The sequence below is a fragment of the Sturnus vulgaris genome, chromosome W (genome assembly GCF_052056855.1).
Source record: "Sturnus vulgaris isolate bStuVul1 chromosome W, bStuVul1.hap1, whole genome shotgun sequence".
In the NCBI taxonomy this organism is placed as follows: Eukaryota; Metazoa; Chordata; class Aves; order Passeriformes; family Sturnidae; genus Sturnus; species Sturnus vulgaris.
Genome location: NC_142282.1, coordinates 19,057,569 through 19,077,909, shown reverse-complemented (window position 1 = coordinate 19,077,909; position 20,341 = coordinate 19,057,569). Strand labels below are relative to the sequence as shown.

At 40.0% G+C, this 20,341-nt stretch overlaps 2 protein-coding genes across 6 annotated transcripts in view; both read left to right on the top strand.

Moving 5' to 3' along the window:
- The window catches only part of LOC148220021 (nipped-B-like protein), a 167,515-nt gene extending 164,733 nt beyond the window's left edge, over nt 1-2,782 (top strand). For 4 of the 5 annotated variants that reach the window (XM_088155481.1, XM_088155479.1, XM_088155480.1 and 1 more), the window contains 3 exons: nt 252-426; nt 1,057-1,242; nt 1,804-2,782. In XM_088155481.1, coding sequence (XP_088011607.1) covers nt 252-426; nt 1,057-1,242; nt 1,804-2,169 — 727 coding nt within the window. In that variant the 3' untranslated portion in view covers nt 2,170-2,782. Of the gene's footprint in view, nt 1-251; nt 427-1,056; nt 1,284-1,803 lie in introns of all 5 variants that reach the window. The other variant, XM_088155483.1, reaches the window with a different exon arrangement.
- Nucleotides 2,783-12,957: 10,175 nt separating this feature from the next.
- LOC148220020 (uncharacterized) lies at nt 12,958-15,345 on the top strand. Its single transcript, XM_088155633.1, has 2 exons — nt 12,958-14,340; nt 14,978-15,345. The coding sequence occupies exons 1-2, from the start codon at nt 13,436-13,438 to the stop codon at nt 15,081-15,083; spliced, it is 1,011 nt and encodes a 336-aa protein (XP_088011759.1). The 5' UTR covers nt 12,958-13,435; the 3' UTR covers nt 15,084-15,345.
- Nucleotides 15,346-20,341: the final 4,996 nt, after the last annotated feature.

Below are 20,341 nucleotides of genomic sequence, written 5' to 3'. Positions count from 1 at the left end.
GTTGGAGGGGGGTGTTTAGTTGATTGTTAATTGCAATAGATTTTTATCAGAGAAAAACATAACTAGAATAGGTTGAATGCAATGAAACTGGCTTAGAAAAAGTAATGATTTCATTTCTTACCAGGATGTCTATTATATATGTAATGGTTAAAATATAACTACTTATATTGAATATTTTTAAAAGCTTTTCCTTGAAATTGTTTTGGACTTTCATTAAAAGCTCTTTCTTCACTTTTGTTCCCTTTAAACAGTAAAATTCAGAAATATTCTCCATCTGAATCTGCAAAAGTGTATGATAAGGCTATAAACAGGAAGACAGGAGTGCATTTCCATCCAAAACAAACTCTGGATTTTCTGCGGAGTGATATGGCTAATTCCAAGATCACTGAAGAAGTGAAAAGGAGTATAGTAAAACAGTACTTAGATGTAAGTAAAGTTGCTTTGCAGAAAAACTGAAATCCTTTCAAACTAGGTAACACAGCGTAAATTTGAAAGTAGATGCTGGTGTATTGGATGAACATTTCAAAATGTTAAGTTTCTGGTAATCTTTGTGCTTGATACATAACTCACAATTTCCTTTCAGGATGTTTAGCAGTATTATCTTTCAAAGTATTCTAATAAATTTAAACACAATAAAAATTAATTTCAACTGAAGGATATTCATCTTTGCAGAGTATTTTCTAATTTCTGGTATCCATCTTGTATAACTCTACCATATAACTTGTTCACTTTATCCCTGTTTCTGTCATAGGAACAGAGACTAGGTCTTGTGTATTTACCCTTTTTTTCTTTTCCAATTCTTTAAAATATTAACTGGAGAAAACTTGCAATTTTGGAAACACAGGAAGAAAGCTTTTACATATCTACTAGAAAATGAAAGTAAAATGTTTGTAGAATAGAACACAAGCTATTGAAGTTTGAAGTTTTCTGCCATTTGTTTTACACTGTTTCTTTACCTTTTCATTTGTTTTTTTATTTAATGTAGTGTGATATGAATGTCTGTTGTTAAAGTTTGAATGTAAACTGATCTGGTTTTTGGGGGGGTTTATTTAATAGTTCAAGCTCCTTATGGAACATTTGGATCCTGATGAAGAGGAAGAAGATGGAGAGGTGTCAGCTAGCACAAATGCTCGGAACAAAGCAATTACCTCGCTTCTTGGAGGAGGCAGTCCTAAAAACAATGCAGCTGAGACAGAGGATGATGAAAGTGATGGGGAGGATAGAGGAGGAGGCACTTCAGGGGTGAGGCGGAGGAGGAGTCAACGTATTTCACAGCGTATTACGTAAAATTATTTTTATGTGATTATAAATGTCAGTCTATTATATTAAATGTACACCAAGTAATGTAATCAACATGAAAGAAAGCATTTTGTAGATAGAGATTCTCTACTTAACCATTTATACAACTTTTGTAGAAAGTTTAACAGAAAAGACAATAAAAAAACACAAACTAGAAAATGAGATTTATCCCATATAAAAATTTATTAATTTTCCTTTGGAATGTACTGTGTGTTATCCTTTTTATTGTTGCCAAGTTTTTATGTAGCTTTATGATTCGTGTGTATATATAATTTTATATATCAATAAGAGATAAAGACACGGGTACAAATTAAGAGTATGTGGTTTTACAAGGATATGTTAACCCCTTGGCGCTGGCGGTCGCGGTGCGTCTCATTGCCGGCAATGGAATGTGTGCCGGGGAATCCCAACTCCCGGCGTCAAGGGATTAAAAGCAATAAAAGCAATAATTTCACTAAAGTTCTTTTGTGTAACACTTGGTCTTTTTTCCCCCCAATGTTTTAGTCATTGAGAAGGTCAAAACGAAATTCAGACTCTACAGAGTTGGCAGCACAGATGAATGAAAGTGTTGATGTCATGGATGTCATCGCTATTTGCTGTCCAAAGTACAAAGACCGACCGCAAATTGCAAGAGTAGTACAGAAAACCAGCAATGGCTTCAGTGTTCAGTGGATGGCAGGCTCCTACAGTGGCTCCTGGACTGAGGCTAAGCGCCGTGATGGCCGCAAACTGGTGCCTTGGGTAGACACTATTAAAGAGTCAGACATTATTTACAAAAAAATTGCTCTAACGAGTGCTAATAAGCTGACTAATAAAGTTGTTCAAAATTTGCGATCGCTGTATGCTGCCAAGGATGGAACTTCCAGCTAATGAATTTGTACACACAGCCAAATTTACAGGAATTGAAATAACAGAAAAACTTGAGATATCAACCTTCTGGCAAAAAAAAAAAAATCAGTTAAATGAAGAGTAAGAATGGAACCTGGGACGCAGGAAAAAAGAAGGAAATATTTGGTAAACATTTATGTGGGAGCTTCCTTCGCTGTTGTGCAGCAGAAACTTCTCAGTTCATTTTTACTCCCACTGTATTATAGTTTAAAAATTGTTTATACCTTGAAAAAAATCTTTCTGTTAAAAAAAATAAACAAGTGAATGTTGAAAATTAGTCTGTTAATGTTCTTAATAAAGTGTTCTTGGAGTTTAACCTAGCAGCGGATGGCTTTCTTTAGCGTAGCCCAGTTTCCAGGGAAGCATTGTTTTTACAGGCTGTAAAGTGGCAGAATCTCCTGGCTATATAATTTTTTCTGTTGAAGAAAAAAAAAAAAACAAAAAAGCATGCAGTATCTATGACCTATCTGCAGGAGGAGTTTTTGTAAATGTAGATTTTGATGTACTAGGTCACCCTGAAATAATACAAGAAAAGGGATCCCCAGCAAATCTGGTGGAATGAATACTGCAATAAATTTTTTACTTCTCTTTGTTACTTGTCTGTTTCCATTTGAATTTCTTATTGTAAAGATCTGTTTAAATCCATTTATATTATTTTACAGTCTTTTATGTAAAATTTACTATATTAGTGGTTTTTAAAACAAGACATAAAATATTGTTTATACAGTTTTATAGGCTTTCTGAATAACTGATATCTTTTTATTTTTATCCCTTAAAGGGTGTAAACACAACTCCAGGGGTTTATTGTATCCTGCAGTATTTAGTATTAACTATATGATTTAGCACTATGCCAAACACATTTTCAAGACTACATTTGGATATAAAAAGAAAATATAGTTTATTCCTTGTGTGCTTCAATTTCTTTCTAATGCTATCCAAGTGGTAATTTGTGATAGTTTAAATTTGGGGAAAGACTATTTTCCTTGGGCTAACTGGCCATGTACGCATTTCTCTGAGTTACTATAGAGAGGCTTGTGTCAAGAGGAGCTCGCTACCAGTATCTGAGGAGTGAATGGGTATGAGTCTGGGCAATTATGCTACATTCCTTCACAAATGAATTTTTTAAAAAATGTTTGTATATTAGCCTATTTTTTTTACTAACTAAAAGATGTTTTCACATTTTGTAAATTGAAAAAGTACTATTGAAAGCTTTCAGAAGCATTTGGTTTGACTATGTTGCCACAAGCCTTTCAAAAGCAGTTTGCCTTTCTAGAGAGTAACAAAACCAGCAGATTTGCAAACAGAAAACGATCTAAAACAACTGAACTTTTTAGGGACATGTAAACCCTGCTGTGTTTTCAAACATTTTTATCTAAAACAGTTGTTCCTTATTAAGTAAATCTTTCTCTTATGTTTATTTTCTGTTATGAATTTAATTTGTGGTAGGAGGCTGTTTTTATGAAACTAGCTTGCGGAGTTCTAATACATTATTCAATTTGTGAGGAATAGTATCAGTATTCCAAAATATTCTCATGTACAGAAAAAGCATTAAACAGAATTGATTAATAACTCCTCAGAATCTAGTTAGTAATTGTTCCCATGGTAAATGCCTTTTTACTGTTTCACCACTGGAATTTTTCTAAACAGAAATATTTTCTCACCTTTTTGTTTTCACAGTTAATGGTGTTTTCTTCACCATGCAAAAAGCCACATCTTATGCTAAGATGGGTGTTGTTAAAGTAGGGAGAAGCAGAAAAAGCAGAAGTCACCCCTGCAGTTCTGGAAGCAGGACATTTTTGTACCAAACGATGAAATACTGTATTTCTCAGGGCCAGGAGCAGCTTTTATAGTGGGAGTTTCATACTTTGAGAATATGTTGTATGATATGTCACATTACTAGTAGAAAGAGTTAAAAATACTTCACAAGGAAACTACTGAATGATTAAGAAAAAGAATTTCAAACAGATGCAGTCTAAAATGAAGTTGTCACTAGTCTGATAGACATTTCTGATGCTATTTATATCACAGAATCTTATTTTTAATAGATAATACAAATGTTTCCTTGTTCATAAACAATTTGTTTCCTGGTCATTTGACTTTCCCAATAGCAAAGAGTGGTTTTTTATTTCAAATATTTTGGTATTATTAGGATAAAATTATCAGAAATAAATTATAATTAAACAATAGACACCTGAAGCCTAAAACTGTCATTTGAGAGGATTTGGACCATTACTATATTGTGTAACATGTCAAAGGGCATACATGCTCCTTGATAGTATCTGTTAGCTATACTAAATAATATAAAATTATAAAATTAATTATAGATTATTTAATAAGATTTTCACTAGTTAAGAGTTGAATTTTCCCCTTCTATACTACCCAGAGTAATATCTAGCTTTGTTTTGCCTATCATAAGCATTCCGATTACTTGCTGTGGAAAAAAAAAGATAGCACAGTTCATTTTTGGGAAACAAATTCCTGTTAGCTATGTATAACATGGGCTGATTGTTTTCAGAGATTTGAAATAGAAAGCCCAAGGCTGCAGCTGTAATCTATGCAGTGCTCAGTCTCTGAGTAGCAGTCATGGGTTTTACCAACATGAACTACATTATTGACGACAGCATGTACCAAGATTAGGGGGTTTTTAACATTAAAAAAAAAGTTTTCAATAAAAGTACTGCATTGCAGTAAATGACACAACAACATTTTACTCCTTTGTGTTACATAGTCTTATAATATTTTTTTTCACTGTATGGCTATAGATTTTTACATACATAACTATAATGATTATTGGTTTTTTTGTCTTTGAGTACAAGTTCTGTACATGGAAACTTGTTGCAATAGCTTACCTAACAAAGGGATATTTTCAAGCTTTTAGAATTAATGATAACCATATTGTACTCTTTAAGAAAAGATAGACAATTCTATAATCTAAATAAATAATAATTATTACCTTAAATCTTCCACTTCAGTGCTGTAAAATTGCAGAATAATTATTATTTTCATTATCTGCAGCTATTAAAAAATCACAATTTTTTATGACAAAACTTTAATTACAAATAAGTATTTTTCTAAATGATTCAGTATGCCCTTCTGTATTTTTTTTAAGTTCTCTATTGCTTATATTAACGGCTCCCAACATGTATAAAGGTAGGCATGGACAATATTTCGCATAAGTATTTTAGTGAGGTGTGGCCATTAAAAAGCTATTTAAAATTTAAATCAAACTGGAGCCTTTGTTTTGCTGTTGTGTCACCAGTGAGAATATTGTCACTGAAATAATTGGATTGGGCTAAACATTAGCTCTAACACAAAGTACCTTTTAAGACTGAAATAGTTCTTAAATGTATTTGTGGCTCATGGCAAAAAAGAAAATTGTGATTGGGTCTGACTCATCTGGTGCTGTTTAACAGAAGGATGTTCTGCCTAAATGCAGGTGCTAATGCTCTACAGTAATGAATGGATCAGTTCAATAGATCTTTACTGTAAAGATAAAACATTTTAACTCTGAGCCACAGACATATTAATGGAGTTGAACTCAAACACCTAATCCTCTTGTTATGTGCCCAGCACTCCGAAGTCTCATGTGATAGATAGAAATAGTGAAAACCCAAAGCACAAATTTTCTTCCACTCAATGAAGAGCCACACTGTCATGGTTTAACTAAGCACCAAATGGATGCTCACTCACTCTCCCTTGGGTGTAATAGGGAGAAAATCAGAAGGGTAAAAGTGAGAAAACTCATGGGTTGAAAGACAGTTTAACAAGGAAAGCAAAAGCCACACACACAAGCAAAGCAAAACAAATAATTCATTGAGCCCTTTCCAAGGGCAGGCAGGTGTTCAGCCACCTCCAGGAGAGCAGGGCCCCATCCTGTGGAACGATGACTTGGGAAGGCGAACACCATCACTCCAAATGTCCCCCCTTTCTCCTTCTTCCCCCCACTTTATACACGAAGCATGACATCACATAGTCTGCAATATCCCTTTGGTTAGTTGGAGTCACCTGTCCCAGCTGTGTCCCCTCCCAACCTCCCATGCACTCCTAGTCCCCTCCCCAGTGTGGCTATAGAAGGAGCAGAAAAGGCCTTGGGTCTGTGTAAGTGCTGTTCAGCAATAATGAAAACATCTCTGAATTATCAACATCACAAATTCAAAAACAGAATGGTAAGTCTTTATTTCAGTGACTATTTAAAACAATTGCTTTGACTTCAAAAAACTTTTTCTCCATAACTTTATTTAGTGAAGCTGTGTTGAAAGGCTCATGCTTTTGTTTTGAAAAAAACTATCCTAGTTCCTAAAAGCTAGAACAGTGATTTACCTGATTTCCACCTCCCCATGGAACTGACTATTAAACAGAATCCTACTTCTGTGTTTTTAAGGTAGCCTGTCTTTTGGAAGCTGTAGTTTTGAGCACTAAACCATTTCACATGGCTTTGACTTCCAGGTTAGGATGTAAAGCCCCTCGCTTTTTTTTGTCAGTTCATTTTCAAAGCACTTCCTTTTTACCCTTCCTCCAAATTATCTTCTGCATTTTTTTTTACCTTTCCTTTATTTGCAGTACTCTACCCAATTATAGAGGACTACAAAATTGTTGGAAATAACCCAAGTCTGTCACTACAGTTAGTTTTGAGAAATCATACAGGAAATCGTCTGTTTCTTATTTTGACTTCATAAGTATAGAAGTACAGACTGAAAAATTATCCACTATTTGGACAACAGCCTTCTCTCTCTATTTTACTTATTTCTCTTGTAAGGGTTTCTGCTAGTACAGAAATAATACAGAAGCTGAATTGCATTAAATGGCTATAAGCCAGAAATACATATGTGGAGAAGAAATTCAATGGATTTGTGCTTCCTGCTTAGATTAAATGTGTTCTTTGAGCACAGGCAAAGAAAGTGCAATTCCTTGAGAAAATTCATTTGTTTCACATTCATGAGAATTTTTTTATTCTGAAGAGTTTTATATGGAGATGTATTTTCAAATTCAACATCAGCCTTGAACATCTCCCATCTGATGCATCCCTGAAGTTCTGAACAGTATCACTTAATCTACATAGAAAACAACAGATCAGATTCATGTAATACTAAATTCTCCATGTTTTGGATTACTCATCTGTTCTTTTTATTTGCTGTCTGTTACGAATGGAGAGGGGAGAGCTTGGACAAGTCCCTGCCTCTGCTCAGGCCTCTGGCAGTAGACAGCAGCTTTATTGAGGTGGCCAGCACCCCAAAACCACTCTTGCTCACAAGTTCTTAATAATGACCCATCAGGCCTATTACAACATTAATTATTTATGGAATAGACCAAAGAAAACAGACATAAGACTTAGACAGACTTACTACACAGGATAACACAAAGAGAACTACTAGTAGATAGAGTGCATGATTATAGAGGTACCTTATGTTACAGCTAGTGAAGAAATAGTATAGATTAGGAGTCAATGTCACTTAGCAACGAATGATAGAGGTGTGCAGAGAATCTCCTTAATTTCTCTCAATCCCCTGGGGAAGTAACTTGATGTGAACATCATCATCAAGGAGAACTCTCTACACACTCAGTGTATAAGAGATTCCTGATTTCATGAAAATCATAGTGGTCTTTTATAGTTGTAAAAGTGCTTGTGTTCTGCAGTCACTAATTTTAGTTTTTCCTTTCTCACCATTCAAGTCAGGATGTGTATTGCTGGATAAGGAGGTTCTCAGCCGAGATAATTCATCACATGACAAACCATTCTGGTCTGATTTTAGCCATATGTGGTGGGGAGATAAGGTTTTGCTGTATCAGGGGGTGAAAGGTCCTGCCACACTGTCCAAAAGTACTGGCTGGAAATAAAAATGCACATAGGGATATTTACACATTTTATAAAATTCTTAGTTCCAACGAGCTTGGTAGGAGGTGAGAAAACTCAAAATTTTAAAGAAAAAAGTTTTAGAACTCATCATCATTTGTGATTATTTGATGTGAGAATGAAGCCCACTCCTCAGCTGAATTTTAAAAAATTTAATAAAGGACAATAGGGGACAAAAATCAATAAAGTAAAAGTAACAGCACTGGGTGCCATAGCCAGAAGCACCCCAGCTAACCATAGCAACTCGTCTTATATACCTTTTTTATTGCATCAATCAAATACATATTCATAAGGATTATACATATTCAAACATTTCTTCTAACTAATTTGCATGTTCCAGGAACTTTTTAGAATGGCCCCTCCTCTGATCCACCTTTTTAGAGCATGTGCAATAATGTCGGATGTGGTTTTGAGGGTCGTGTGTCACCTCCTCAAAACAGCCCCCTGTTCCATGGTTTCAGCAGATGACAGTTTTTGATAGTCAAAGTGTCAATAGCAGGGGTCCTCATCAAGCCCATTCCTCAAATGTTATCTGACCATGCAGATGGTTTAGTTATTTCAGTCATTGCAAGTTAACCACAAGTACTCTAAATCAACATCAGCTACTTAACAAATATGTCTGAGTTATTTTAATTATTGCCAGTTAGCTACAAAAATAAAAGCATTAGTTATTATTTCACAGCTATAGCTACTTCTGAAAAATTTAACATTATATTATAATGCACAACACATAGCATCCACTTTAATATTTGCGAAAGCAAAACTATAATATGTTTATCACAATCCCTCCTCTTCTTTTTCATAAACCATATAGCTTGAGCAATAATTCTTGGTTATTTATTTTCATTATTCACTCATTTTTTTCATAAATCAATTTTGCCTCTTCAAAGGAGTCTTCCATATTGTTTAGTTTCTTTAACACCATTATCTTTTGTGCAGTTCCAGGTGTAGCCAATTTTGGGTCCATAGGCATTGCTATTACTTGCATACCTTGGACTATGCTAGTGATTAGCCAAATAAAACAGGGAATCAGGCAAGAAACAAATAATAAACCAGCTGTTCCACATAAAAGGAAGAAGCCTAGCTTTTTCCACCATTCTATTCCAAATAAATTATCCCACCAGTTAGTTTTTAGCATTGATGCCTGTGTTGGTTTGAAAGTAAAACCAGTGCGAGACTCCAAGTCAGTAATACAATTTAATAGGAGAAAAGAGAAAAAATAAAATACATGCAATAATATAAAAGAAACAACCACCAACACAGTCAGAAATACAACCTGACACCCTGTCAGTCAGGGTGTTGGTAGCAGTCCGTATAAATGGTGGCTGCAGTCCTCCTGGATGACGGAGGTGGTTCTGTTGAAGCAGTGCTCCTGTAGAAGGTGCAGTTTTCCTCCGAAGGTCCAGTGATGATGTGGAAAAGGTCCGACTTTCCTCTGGGATCCAGTAGAAAGGTCTGCCCTCGGGTCCCAAACCCCAGTTTTTTATCTAGGTAGGAAAGGCTTGGCTCCTGCCCCTGGTTGGGGCATCTCCCAATGGGATGATGTAATCTTATCAGTCACACAATAGGACTTAATGGCCCATTAACAGAATATATCTTCTGGAGGAAGGATGGGTTGTGAAAAGATAACGATGATCATCCCCCGATCTTATCAGATGGCACATCAGCAGAGGATATCTCCCACAGAGATAAGGATCACCACCCCTCCCACATTTTAACAGATGGTGATAGAATACACATTTTTGCATTGTACCCCAGGACAACATGACGATAAACCACATGGGATTGGACAGTGAGTATTTTGTCGTCGGGGATACAACACACACACCCTTGGAGATTGAGGTGGCTCCCATGACCATCAAGGGAGACATAACTCACCTCATTCTCCTGGCTCATTGCTCACAACCACCATATTACTTGGTCAAGGGGCAAATCCTCACCCAGGCCATTCCCATTCAAGTGGAGGTCCCAGTAGATGGAAAATCATCTGAAGTCTACTGGGCAGAAGTGGTGGGTGAGGACAAGCCCTCTTTGGCATGCAATCTAACCCGTGGATCAGACCACCTCCATGTGGAAGGGATATTGGACACAGGGGCTGATGTGACTATCATACCTGACAGGATGTGGCCATCACATTGGGAATTACAACCGGTGGCTAGCAAAATCCAAGGTGTAGGAGGGGTCAAATTGGCAAAGATATCAAAAAGCATCGTGCAAATTGAGGGGGCGGATGGAAAATTGGCTAGTGTCTGTCTGTTTGTTACTGATTACAAGTGCCCCCTATGGGGGAGAGATACCATGTCCCAGTGGGGAGTCAAAATTATTATCTCAAAGAACCCCCAGGATTTTTAGAGGCGGCCACTGTGGAGCGCCCTACCGGAAAATTAACGTGGTTGGATGACACCCCTATATGGGTAGCACAGTGGCCATTGAGTAAGGAGAAAATTAAGGCACTTGAGGAGCTTGTAGAGGAGCAGTTGGCTAAAGGCCACATAGAAGAGACCACAGGTGCGTGGAATGCCCCAGTATTCGTGGTCAAGAAACCAGGGAAGGATAAGTGGAGGCTGCTTCATGACCTCTGAGAAATAAACAAAGTGATTGAGGACATGGGATCACTCCAACCTGGGATGCCTTCCCCAACGATGCTTCCCCGAGATTGGCAATTGGCTGTTCTAGACATCAAGGACTGTTTCTTCCACATTCCCCTACACACAGAAGATGCCCCACGGTTCACCTTCTCAGTTCCTACCATCAATCGAGAAGCCCCAATGAAGCACTACCACTGGAGAGTTTTGCCACAGGGAATGAAGTGTAGTCCCTCCATCTGTCAGTGGTACGTGGCCGCATTGCTGTCCCCGGTGAGTGCTTAGAGAAGGGAAGCCATCATGTTACACTACATGGATGATGTGCTTGTGTCTGCCCCCGATGACTCTATACTACAACACACACTTGACCTAGTGGTTAAAGTTTTAACCTCTGATGGATTTCAATTGCAGGAGGACAAAGTCCAAAGGATGCCACCTTGGATATACCTGGGCCTGGAAATCACTGCACGGACCATTGTTCCTCAGAAATTGGAAATCAATTGTAATCCTAAAACCCTAGCAGACCTCCATTCCTTGTGTGGGTCTTTAAATTGGATCAGGGCCTGGCTAGGCCTCACTAATGAGGACCTAGACCCCCTCTTCAATTTATTGAAGGGGGAGAGAGAGCTGGTTTCTCCCAGGGAACAGACCCTCGAGGCAAAAGCTGCAATCAAAAAGGTACAGAAGGCTTTAGGCGAGAGGCAAGCTCATCGTTACCAGCCCGAGCTGCCCTTCAAATTCATTGTCCTGGGAAAAATGCCACACCTGCACAGTTTGATATTCCAATGGATCGAGGGGCAGAGAGATTCACTCTTAATCATAGAGTGGGTCTTCCTCTCCCACCAAAGATCCAAGACCATCACTAAGCCACAAGAGCTGATAGCTCAGCTGATTCGGAAAGCAAGGATGAGACTGTAGGAACTGGCTGTTTGTGACTTCACATGTATTCACCTCCCAGTCCAACTTTCTGAGGAGGGAAGGAACTCTCCTGAGAGATTGACTAAAGAGATGTTTGAGCATTTGCTCCAGAGCAATGCCAGTTTCCAGTTATCTCTGGACAGCTACAGTGGACAAATATCAGTCCATGCCCCATCTCACAAACCGTTTAATGAGGAATTCCACCTCATTCCTCGTGAGAAGAGGAGTCGGAGACCACTCAAAGCTCTCACAGTGTTCACGGATGCATCCGGGGTTTCCCACAAGTCGGTGATGACTTGGAGAAATCCCCAGACTCAGCATTGGGAAGCTGATGTTGAGTTTGTGGAGGGATAGCCCCAGGTAGCTGAACTGGCCGCAGTCGTGAGAGCTTTTGAGAAGTTGTCAGAGACAATTAATTTGGTAACCGACTCAGCCTGCATGGCAGGGGTGGTGTCCAGGGCGGAGCAGGCAGTGCTCAGCGACATCGAGAATGAGCAGCTTTTCAGGTTGCTTTCAAAACTAATTTATTTAATTTCCAATAGAGAGCATCTGTTCTATGTGATGCATGTGAGGCCACACACCGATTTGCCACGCGAGATCGCTGAAGGAAATGGACAGGCAGACTCTCTTGCTGTCCCAGCAGAACAAGCAACCCCAGCAGAACAAGCACACCTCCCAGACATGTTCCAACAGGCAAAGCTGAGCCACCAGCAATATCAACGGAATGTGCCAGGTCTGATGCATCAGTTCCAGCTAACACGGAGTCAGGCTCGAGCCATTGTGGCCACCTGTCCCAGCTGTCAGCTCCAGACCATGCCATCAATGGGCGTGGGGGTTAACCTCCGAGGTCTTGGCAGTTGTGAAGTGTGGCAGACAGACATCACACACATTCACAGTTTTGGTCGCCTCAAATATGTTCATGTAAGCATTGATACATATTCAGGTGCAGTCTATGCCTCTGCCCATGCAGGAGAAAGGGCTGTGCATGCCAAACAACACCTAGTGCAAGCCTTTTCAGTGTTGGGCATCCCTAGAGAAATCAAAATTGATAGGGGTCCAGCATATATATCCAAGGAGTTCCTGGAATTCACCCAGCAGTGGGGAGTGGAACATAAAACTGGCACCTCCCACTCCCCCACAGGCCAAGGTGTAGTAGAGCGAGCCAATCAGACGCTCAAGCAGGTCCTGGCTAAGCAGAGCAGTTCAACTGTGTGGATGTCTCCACAGCAGAAGCTCTGCAAAGCCATGTTTACTATCAATTTCCTGAATTGTTCATTTGAAAACATGAGTCCACCTGTGGTACGTCACTTTAACAGTGGGAAACAGTTCAAGTTATCCCAACATCCTCCAGTTTTGATTAGGGACCCAGAAACCTGGGAAACCAAAGGTCCCTATGAGCTCGTTAACTTGGGACATGGCTATGCGTGCGTATGCACTCCCTCAGGCCCTCGGTGGATTCCCCAAAAGTGGGTGATGTTGTATGCCCCCAAACATCCTGCTCTAACTGAAGGGGACGAGGAGCAAGTGGCTGTTGCTTCAAAAAGAAGATGCCGCCGGAAAGAGGGAAGAAAATCTTCCCAGAGAGGACTACATTCCGGTCAACACAGAGACTTCTAACATGCTTTAAAATGTTTGTTTTTCCTTGTAAAGAACATCTACCTCCCACTCAACCCCATGATGAATCCCATCCAAGTTGTCTTCTTATTAACACTGAACAGTCTGGCAGCTGCATGGATCATACCTCAGCCAAGTCAAAACTTCTGGGTGACCCTGGCACAGATGCTCCAGCAGGAGAACATGTCTATCCTCTGCAGCAACAAAAGACCTTGTGTCCACCTGCCTGGTAGGAATCCCATTGAAGGCTAGAGAATATCCAGCCAGCTTTGGCACACATATGTCCAACCAAGTTCCCGAGTCACATAGCATACCACCACACAAAAATCATCAGTGGAGAGCTGTCATGATTAAGAACCCCATACAGCAGTGGCTGCCAAAGTTGCCCAAAGCAGCTCAGGAACCCCAAGAGTTAGAGATATTTGATTCCTCCCCAGCACAATACTGCATTCATTTCATCGCCATCCCAAAACCCTCTACCACCAAAGAGTTACACATCATACGGCAATATCGGCAGGAATTCATGGCCAAAAGGTGGTGTGATATCCTAAGCCATGTTGCAGCAGACGACCCATCTCAATACAGTCCCAAAAGCCTCCCTAAGGGATTGTTTTTTATCTGTGGGGATTGGGCATGGGCAGGGATCCCTTCTCGGCTACTAGGAGGGCCATGTACCTTTGGGCAGTTGTCCCTGTTGGCACCCAACCAAACAATTAGTGATTGGATGCACAAAAATAAATCAGCCAATAAAATCCAAAAAAGAAGTGCAGACAATTTGGACCCAAACTATGATGCTGAAATTTTTCATTGGGCCAAGTCCAAAAGAATTGCTGTGTCCCTGTTCTTTCCGTGGGTGGCAGCAGCCAAAGCTCTGGGTGAATTGGGCCACCTAGAGTGCTGGGTAGTCAAACAGGCAAACTTAACATCTACCACCATCAGCTCTCTTTTAGAAGACGAGGAAATTACCAGGCAGGCCACACTACAAAATCGTGCTGCTATAGACTTCCTCCTGCTGCTTCATGGACATGAGTGCCAGGAATTTGAAGGACTTTGCTGCATGAACCTGACCTCGAAAGCTCCTAACATCCATGCTACCCTCCAAAACATTAACAGCATGATCGGACAGGTGAAGCAAGAATCCGAAGATTGGTTCAATGAACTGTTCAAGGGCTGGGGACTCTCAGGGTATGTAGACTTCCATAGTTAAAACAATTTTACCATTTTTTGTTGTCCTTTTCCTTGTAATAATGGCATTCAGGATCTTACGTTGCTTGATTTTCAAAGCTATTAATGGTCTCATCCCTTCTACCTCAGCAGTCAATCATATAGAATTGAAAAACCTAAAACAGTCTAACTTTCCCGCAAACTGTACGTGGTGGGCAAGTTCACACTCTGAATCAAAATGAACCCAATACCTTTCTTTCAACCTTGTTAAACAAAAAATGGGGAGATGTTGTAACTCAATGGTTTTTCCCTAAAACCCCCCTTTAAGGTTTTTCTCATGGTGTAGCCCCTTTTCCTCTGACCTTTCCTGGTTGACCAGAAGCCAACCCCTCCCCCTGCCCGAGGTTTGAATACTTGCACGTTTCCTGTATCCGCCCTCTTTTTCCCCCGGATTTCCTCCGGAATAAATCTTGGAACATGTCCCGAGAAGAAGAGCCTCTTTTATCTTTCACTGCGTCCATGCAGAAATCCAAGGACTCTCTCCTGAAACTGAGCTAAACCCAGGAGCAGGAGAAGGATGAGAATTTTTCTGCAATGGATAACTTGAGAAATACTATCTATGGTTAAATTTACTCTTTGGTTTTGTGCCTACTTATAGGTGGCATCTCTACCCTGATGACCTGATGTGGAGGGAGCAGAGACCCTTGCTGGAGAAAAAGCAGACCCCCGAGAGAGCCCTCCCTGGAGGACAATCCCTTAGATAAGAAGTTGCTTACTTAGAATGACTAATGCTAAGAAATATTTTACCCCTCTGCAAACCCCTGCTTTATCTGTCTGTAATTCTACTGGTCCATTTTCAATCCCTTAGATAATTGGTTCCTTTTAACCTAAAATCCCTAGTAACTGGCTAATTTCACAATCCCTTATTCCATTGGTCCGTTTCCAAGACAACCTAACCCTGCAAAAATCCCCTTAGGACCCTACTCATTGGATTTGCTGCCCTGGACCCCTTCATAGAAGAAATAAAGATTCAGTGGAACTTCCTTTGCGGCTCTTCCCGGTCTCTTTCTCTGCTGGCTAAGAAGGTACTTTGCAAGCTGAGCAGAAATCACAATAACAGCTGATAGCCTAGACTATAGGCATTGCTTGCATCCTCGTACCTTGTGGCTGAAATCTGCCTGAGACACCAGGAAAAGCTGTTCTTTACGGAACATCTGATCTGGGCTCGTGGCAGCTCTGAGCCAAACCCAGGCTCTGACAGCTACAACCTGAGGCATCATGGGCCCATTGAGATAGGAACAATTTTCCTTTGTGTTGCCAATTTAAATCTATTTTTGATACCTCTATTTTTGCAGTCTGATTTACTTGTTTATTATTTTGGTGGTTTTTATTAGCTTTACTTTTGGGGATATGGGCATTTACATGGCAGGCTTTCACAGGTAGTCTCCCTACCCTGGTAGCAATGTTTTTCCCCTCTTCAGCAGTCTAAATTGGTTTTCTTTTATGCTGCCAACTAGCTTTTTTTTACGTTTTTAGCCATTCTTACAGAGCATTGGTTACCATTCATGAATCAGTGTAGAGGTAGAGTTTTGGTTACTTTTTTTTTTGGCAATGTTCAGGGCTAGTTGAATGGGTTTGAGTTTCATAAGTTGGTTTGATTTACTTTCTTCTTTAGTGGCCTCTGAGACTTGACATGTTGGATTCTATATGGTTGCTTTCCATTTCCGGTTTATTTCTATAATGTGGCAAGAATCATCAGTAAAAAGAGCATAGTGTGTTTCTTCTATTGGCAGTTGGTTGTATGGTGGGGCTTTTTTAGCACGTTTCACTTGCTCTTGTTTTTCTTCATTTGTGAGACCAAAATTTTTACTTTTGGGCTAATTTGTAATTACCTCTAAAATCTCAGGGTGATTTAGTTTATGAATATGGGGGCTTGTTGTGTGATAAGAGCAATCTACTTTCTTCATGTGGCATTGGTGGCATGGTGGGTAGAGGGAATCTTTGCTTTGAATATCCACTTTAGTATTGGTAGTTAGGCTGCTAGGAGGAGTTGTGTTTTCATACTAATCACTTTTGAGGCAGCTTGAATTTTTTTATAGGCTGTTAAAATTTTCTTTTAGGTTGGGGTGTAGTTGGCTTCAGACCTTTTGTAGCTTTGATTTCAAAATCTTAGTGGTTGGCCTTTAGTTTCACTAGGTACTTTTTGCTCCAGGATAGACCATGGCTCCCAGCTACAGAGTAGAGCACATTCTTTACATCTAGCCCTGTCCTGACTGGGCCAAGGGCTACTGCATGAGCGATCTCCTGCTTGATTTGGGCGAAGACTTGTTGCTCCTCAGGATCTCAGTGGAAATCGTTTTTCTTGCGGGTGACCTGGTAAAAAGGGCTTACAATTTGACTGTACTTGAGAATATGCATTTTCCAAAAGCCTATGGTACTTAGGAAAGTTAGTTTTTTCTTTTTGTTGGTTGGTGGAGATGTCGTTTTAATTTTGTTGATGACATTGGTGGGAATTTGACATCATCTATTTTGCTACATTACTCTCAGGAAATGGATTTCATTAGTTGGTTTCTTAACTTTGCTCTTCTTGATGGCAAAACTAGCTTCTAGGAGAATTTGGATGATTTTCTCTCTTTTTTAAAACATTTCTGCTGCTGTGTTTCTTTACACAATGAGATCATTGATCTGTTGCAGATGTTTTGGAGCCTTATTTTTTTAGTGTAATTTGGATCAGTCCATGGCAGATGGTAGGACTGTGCTTCCACCCCTGGGGCAGTCTTTTCCAGGTATGCTGCACTCCCCTCTACATGAAGGCAAACTGAGGCCTGCACTCTGCTGCCAGAGAAATGGAGAAAAATGCATTGACGATGTCAATAGTGACATACTACTTTGCTGCTTTGGATTTTAGCTTGTATTGGAGCTCCAACATGTCCGGCATGGCAGCACTTAGTGGTGGAGTCACTTCATTTAATGCACGGTAGTTTACAGTCAATCTTTATTCTCCTTTGGATTTACACACAGGCCAAATGGGGCTGTTGAAGGGTGAGTAGGTTTTGTTGACCACTCTTTGTCTCCCCAGCTCACAGATTATTTTATGGATGGGAATTTCGAGTTATTTTGTATTGTACGCAGTGTATTGTTGAAGTGGCAATTGGTACTTGTTGCTCTTTCCCCTTCAGAAGTCCTACTGTAGATGGGTTTTTTGACAGTTTAGGCAAGGTGTTCAATTGTTTGATGCCTTTTGTTTCTACAGCCACTATCTTAAATGCCTACTTGAGTTCTTTTGGGTTTTTGAAATACCTACTTTGGAGGAAGTTTATACCTAAAATGTGTGGAGCCTCTGGGCCAGTTACAATAGGATGGTTTCTTTATTCATTTCTAGTTAGGCTTATCTCAGCTTCCACTAAAGTAAAATCTTGTGATCCCTCTGTCACGCTAGCGATAGAAACAGATTCTGCCCCTACATTTTTTTATGGGATTAATGTGCACTGGGCACCAGTGTTGACTAAGGCCTCATATTATTGTGGTTTACATGTGCCAGGCCAACAAATCCACGCAGTCCAAATAACACGATTTTCCTTAGCCTTTACCTGGCTCGAGGCAGGGCCCCTCTAAGCCTGGTTATTCTTGTTTTCTTGGGCATATGTTTTGGAGGTTTCTTTAAGGGGATTGGACATGTCATTATCATTATACTTGACAGTTTGGCTACGGGCAACTGGAGCTGATCCTTTTTGGTGGAACTTTCTTTCTGAGTTTTTTCTTCTTTCAATTCATGCACCTGTTGTGCTAGAGCAGCAGTAGATTTTCCATTCCATTTCTTAATGGGTTTTTTTGCAATCATGCAGAAAGAACTACAGCTCAGCTCATGGGATGTATTTTCTCTCCTTATCTGGGGAACATTTGCGTTGGGTATCAGAACCTTTGATTTGTACTGCTGAGATTTGGAGAAGGTTTTCTTTTATCTCTTCCTTGAGATTTTTGCGATTTTCCTCTATCTTCTAATTTTTGTAGACATGTTTTCACAACTACGATTTTGGCATGTGTTGGGCCATGCACAGCATCTGCATATGCTCAGAGCTTCTTCTCTATATCAAGCACGGTCTCTTCCCTGGTATTCTGCTTTACTATTGCTAAAGCAGAAGCATATTCTGGTGGCTTAAGTTGTACAAGGTTTTGGCGCATCACAGATGTACATGGTACTAAGTCTGGATTCTTAGTTGTTAGGTTATTTGAGAAGACAATCTCTGTCACTGCTCTTTTTTTCAAGTATTGAATCCCTTGTTCTATGGTCTTCCATTGAGTTTGTTGCATACAGAAATTATTTGCATATAGATATCTTTGTGTTACACTTCCCAGGACCCATGCCCAGAGAATGTGAGGGTTAGCCCTTTTCATAATTCTTTGGTCGATAATGGGATTATGTGACAAGGATTCTAAATGCCTCATTTCAGTACTATTCAAAATTGTATCTTAGCCTGCAGTGTCTTAAAGATGGACTAACTAACTAATTATAGATTTATCAGGTCGTTGGGTCTAATCTTTTTTTAGGCCATGAAGGTCTTTCAGGGATAAGGATTTAATAGTCCTTTCAGGGGAAAGGACTTTTGATTTTGTATTAGGAGCTTGCTTTGAGGGTCCGTTCCCTAGATTATAATCATTTATTAGCTGAACAGTTTTGCTGGTGTGCTTCCTTCTAGCAGCGACTACCAGTGGCTTAGACTTACCATCTGGTTTAGTTACAACCTGAGTATCTGAGGTGTTGGCTGCAGCCTGAGTGACTGGGGTAGCTGTTGATTTATCTCTCTGCCCCCCTGCCTCTCTCTGCTGCCTTATAGTATTTAGCAGCCTGCGATAAGCGTATCCCAGGGCCCAGCTTACTGCAATGATCTTTCTCTTTTTAGAGTTATCATGGCACTTCTCTGTCACGTATTTTCCTACTTTAGCTGGGTTCTGAATTCTTTTACATGGAAAGTCCCAGACTATAGGGTCAGAAAATTCCTTCAGGATTTAGCCCATATCCTCCTTTTCTCCACACTACTCAGGATTTCCCACACTTGGGTTTATTCCTGGGTCAGGGGTTTCATCAGCCCCTCTAGAAATTTCAGCTCTCATTCTAGAGAAGTTGCAGACTGTATCGAAGAAGCTTACCAGATTAAATACAAGGAAGGTGGTCTCTAACATTCAGGGGAAACAACATTCTCCAAAAGTGATGTAACAGATTCAAAGGAGAAGAAGGAAAGGAAAGGCTGAAAAGCCTCATCCCCTGCTCCTCCTCTAACAAACTGGGTGCATAACCATAACCATAACCATAACCATAACCATGAACCATACATACCTGGAACAGACTCCAGTACCTTTATAAACTTTCTGTAAATCAATATTACCAAGCCCAGCACAATAGCTATTCTAATTTGTGTCTCTCTACTGTAAAAACTATGTGTTAGGGACAATTCTGAAGCTATTTCTGGATAAGAAAATAAACCTAGGGACCATAAAGGTATTACAACCTCAAAAAAGCTTAAGGACCAGAGACACATGAAGGCCTCCACCGAGAGACATCAAGAATTTAAGCAACATGGTTACTGACTGCTTTATCCTAACACAGAGTAATTACAACCCAAATGCAATCAGTACAAGTTTTTTACACTTTCTTGAGCCCTGTGTTGGGCACCAATTAAATGTATTTGTCCTGGTTTAGGGCAAATTTGGGGGAAAACTTTCAAAGGACCCTCAGGAAGCAAACCCAAGCAACCCCTCTCCTAATTGGTTTGGGAAGAAATTTCCTTGAAGTGGAAAAAACCTGTGTATTTAATAGGAAAAGCACTGCCCAGCACAAAAAAAAAAAAAGAACAATACGAAACAAAAAAACTTCTTGCCGCTCTGAAGAGATGACAAATTTAGAAAGTCTTTTTCCTGTGGGTGGTAGCTTGGCTCAGTCTGTTCTCAGTCCCTCTGATGCTGGAAAATACCACTGCCCAGGCCAGGCCCCAGTGGCTGCAGGTGCAAGCTCCCAATGCTTCCC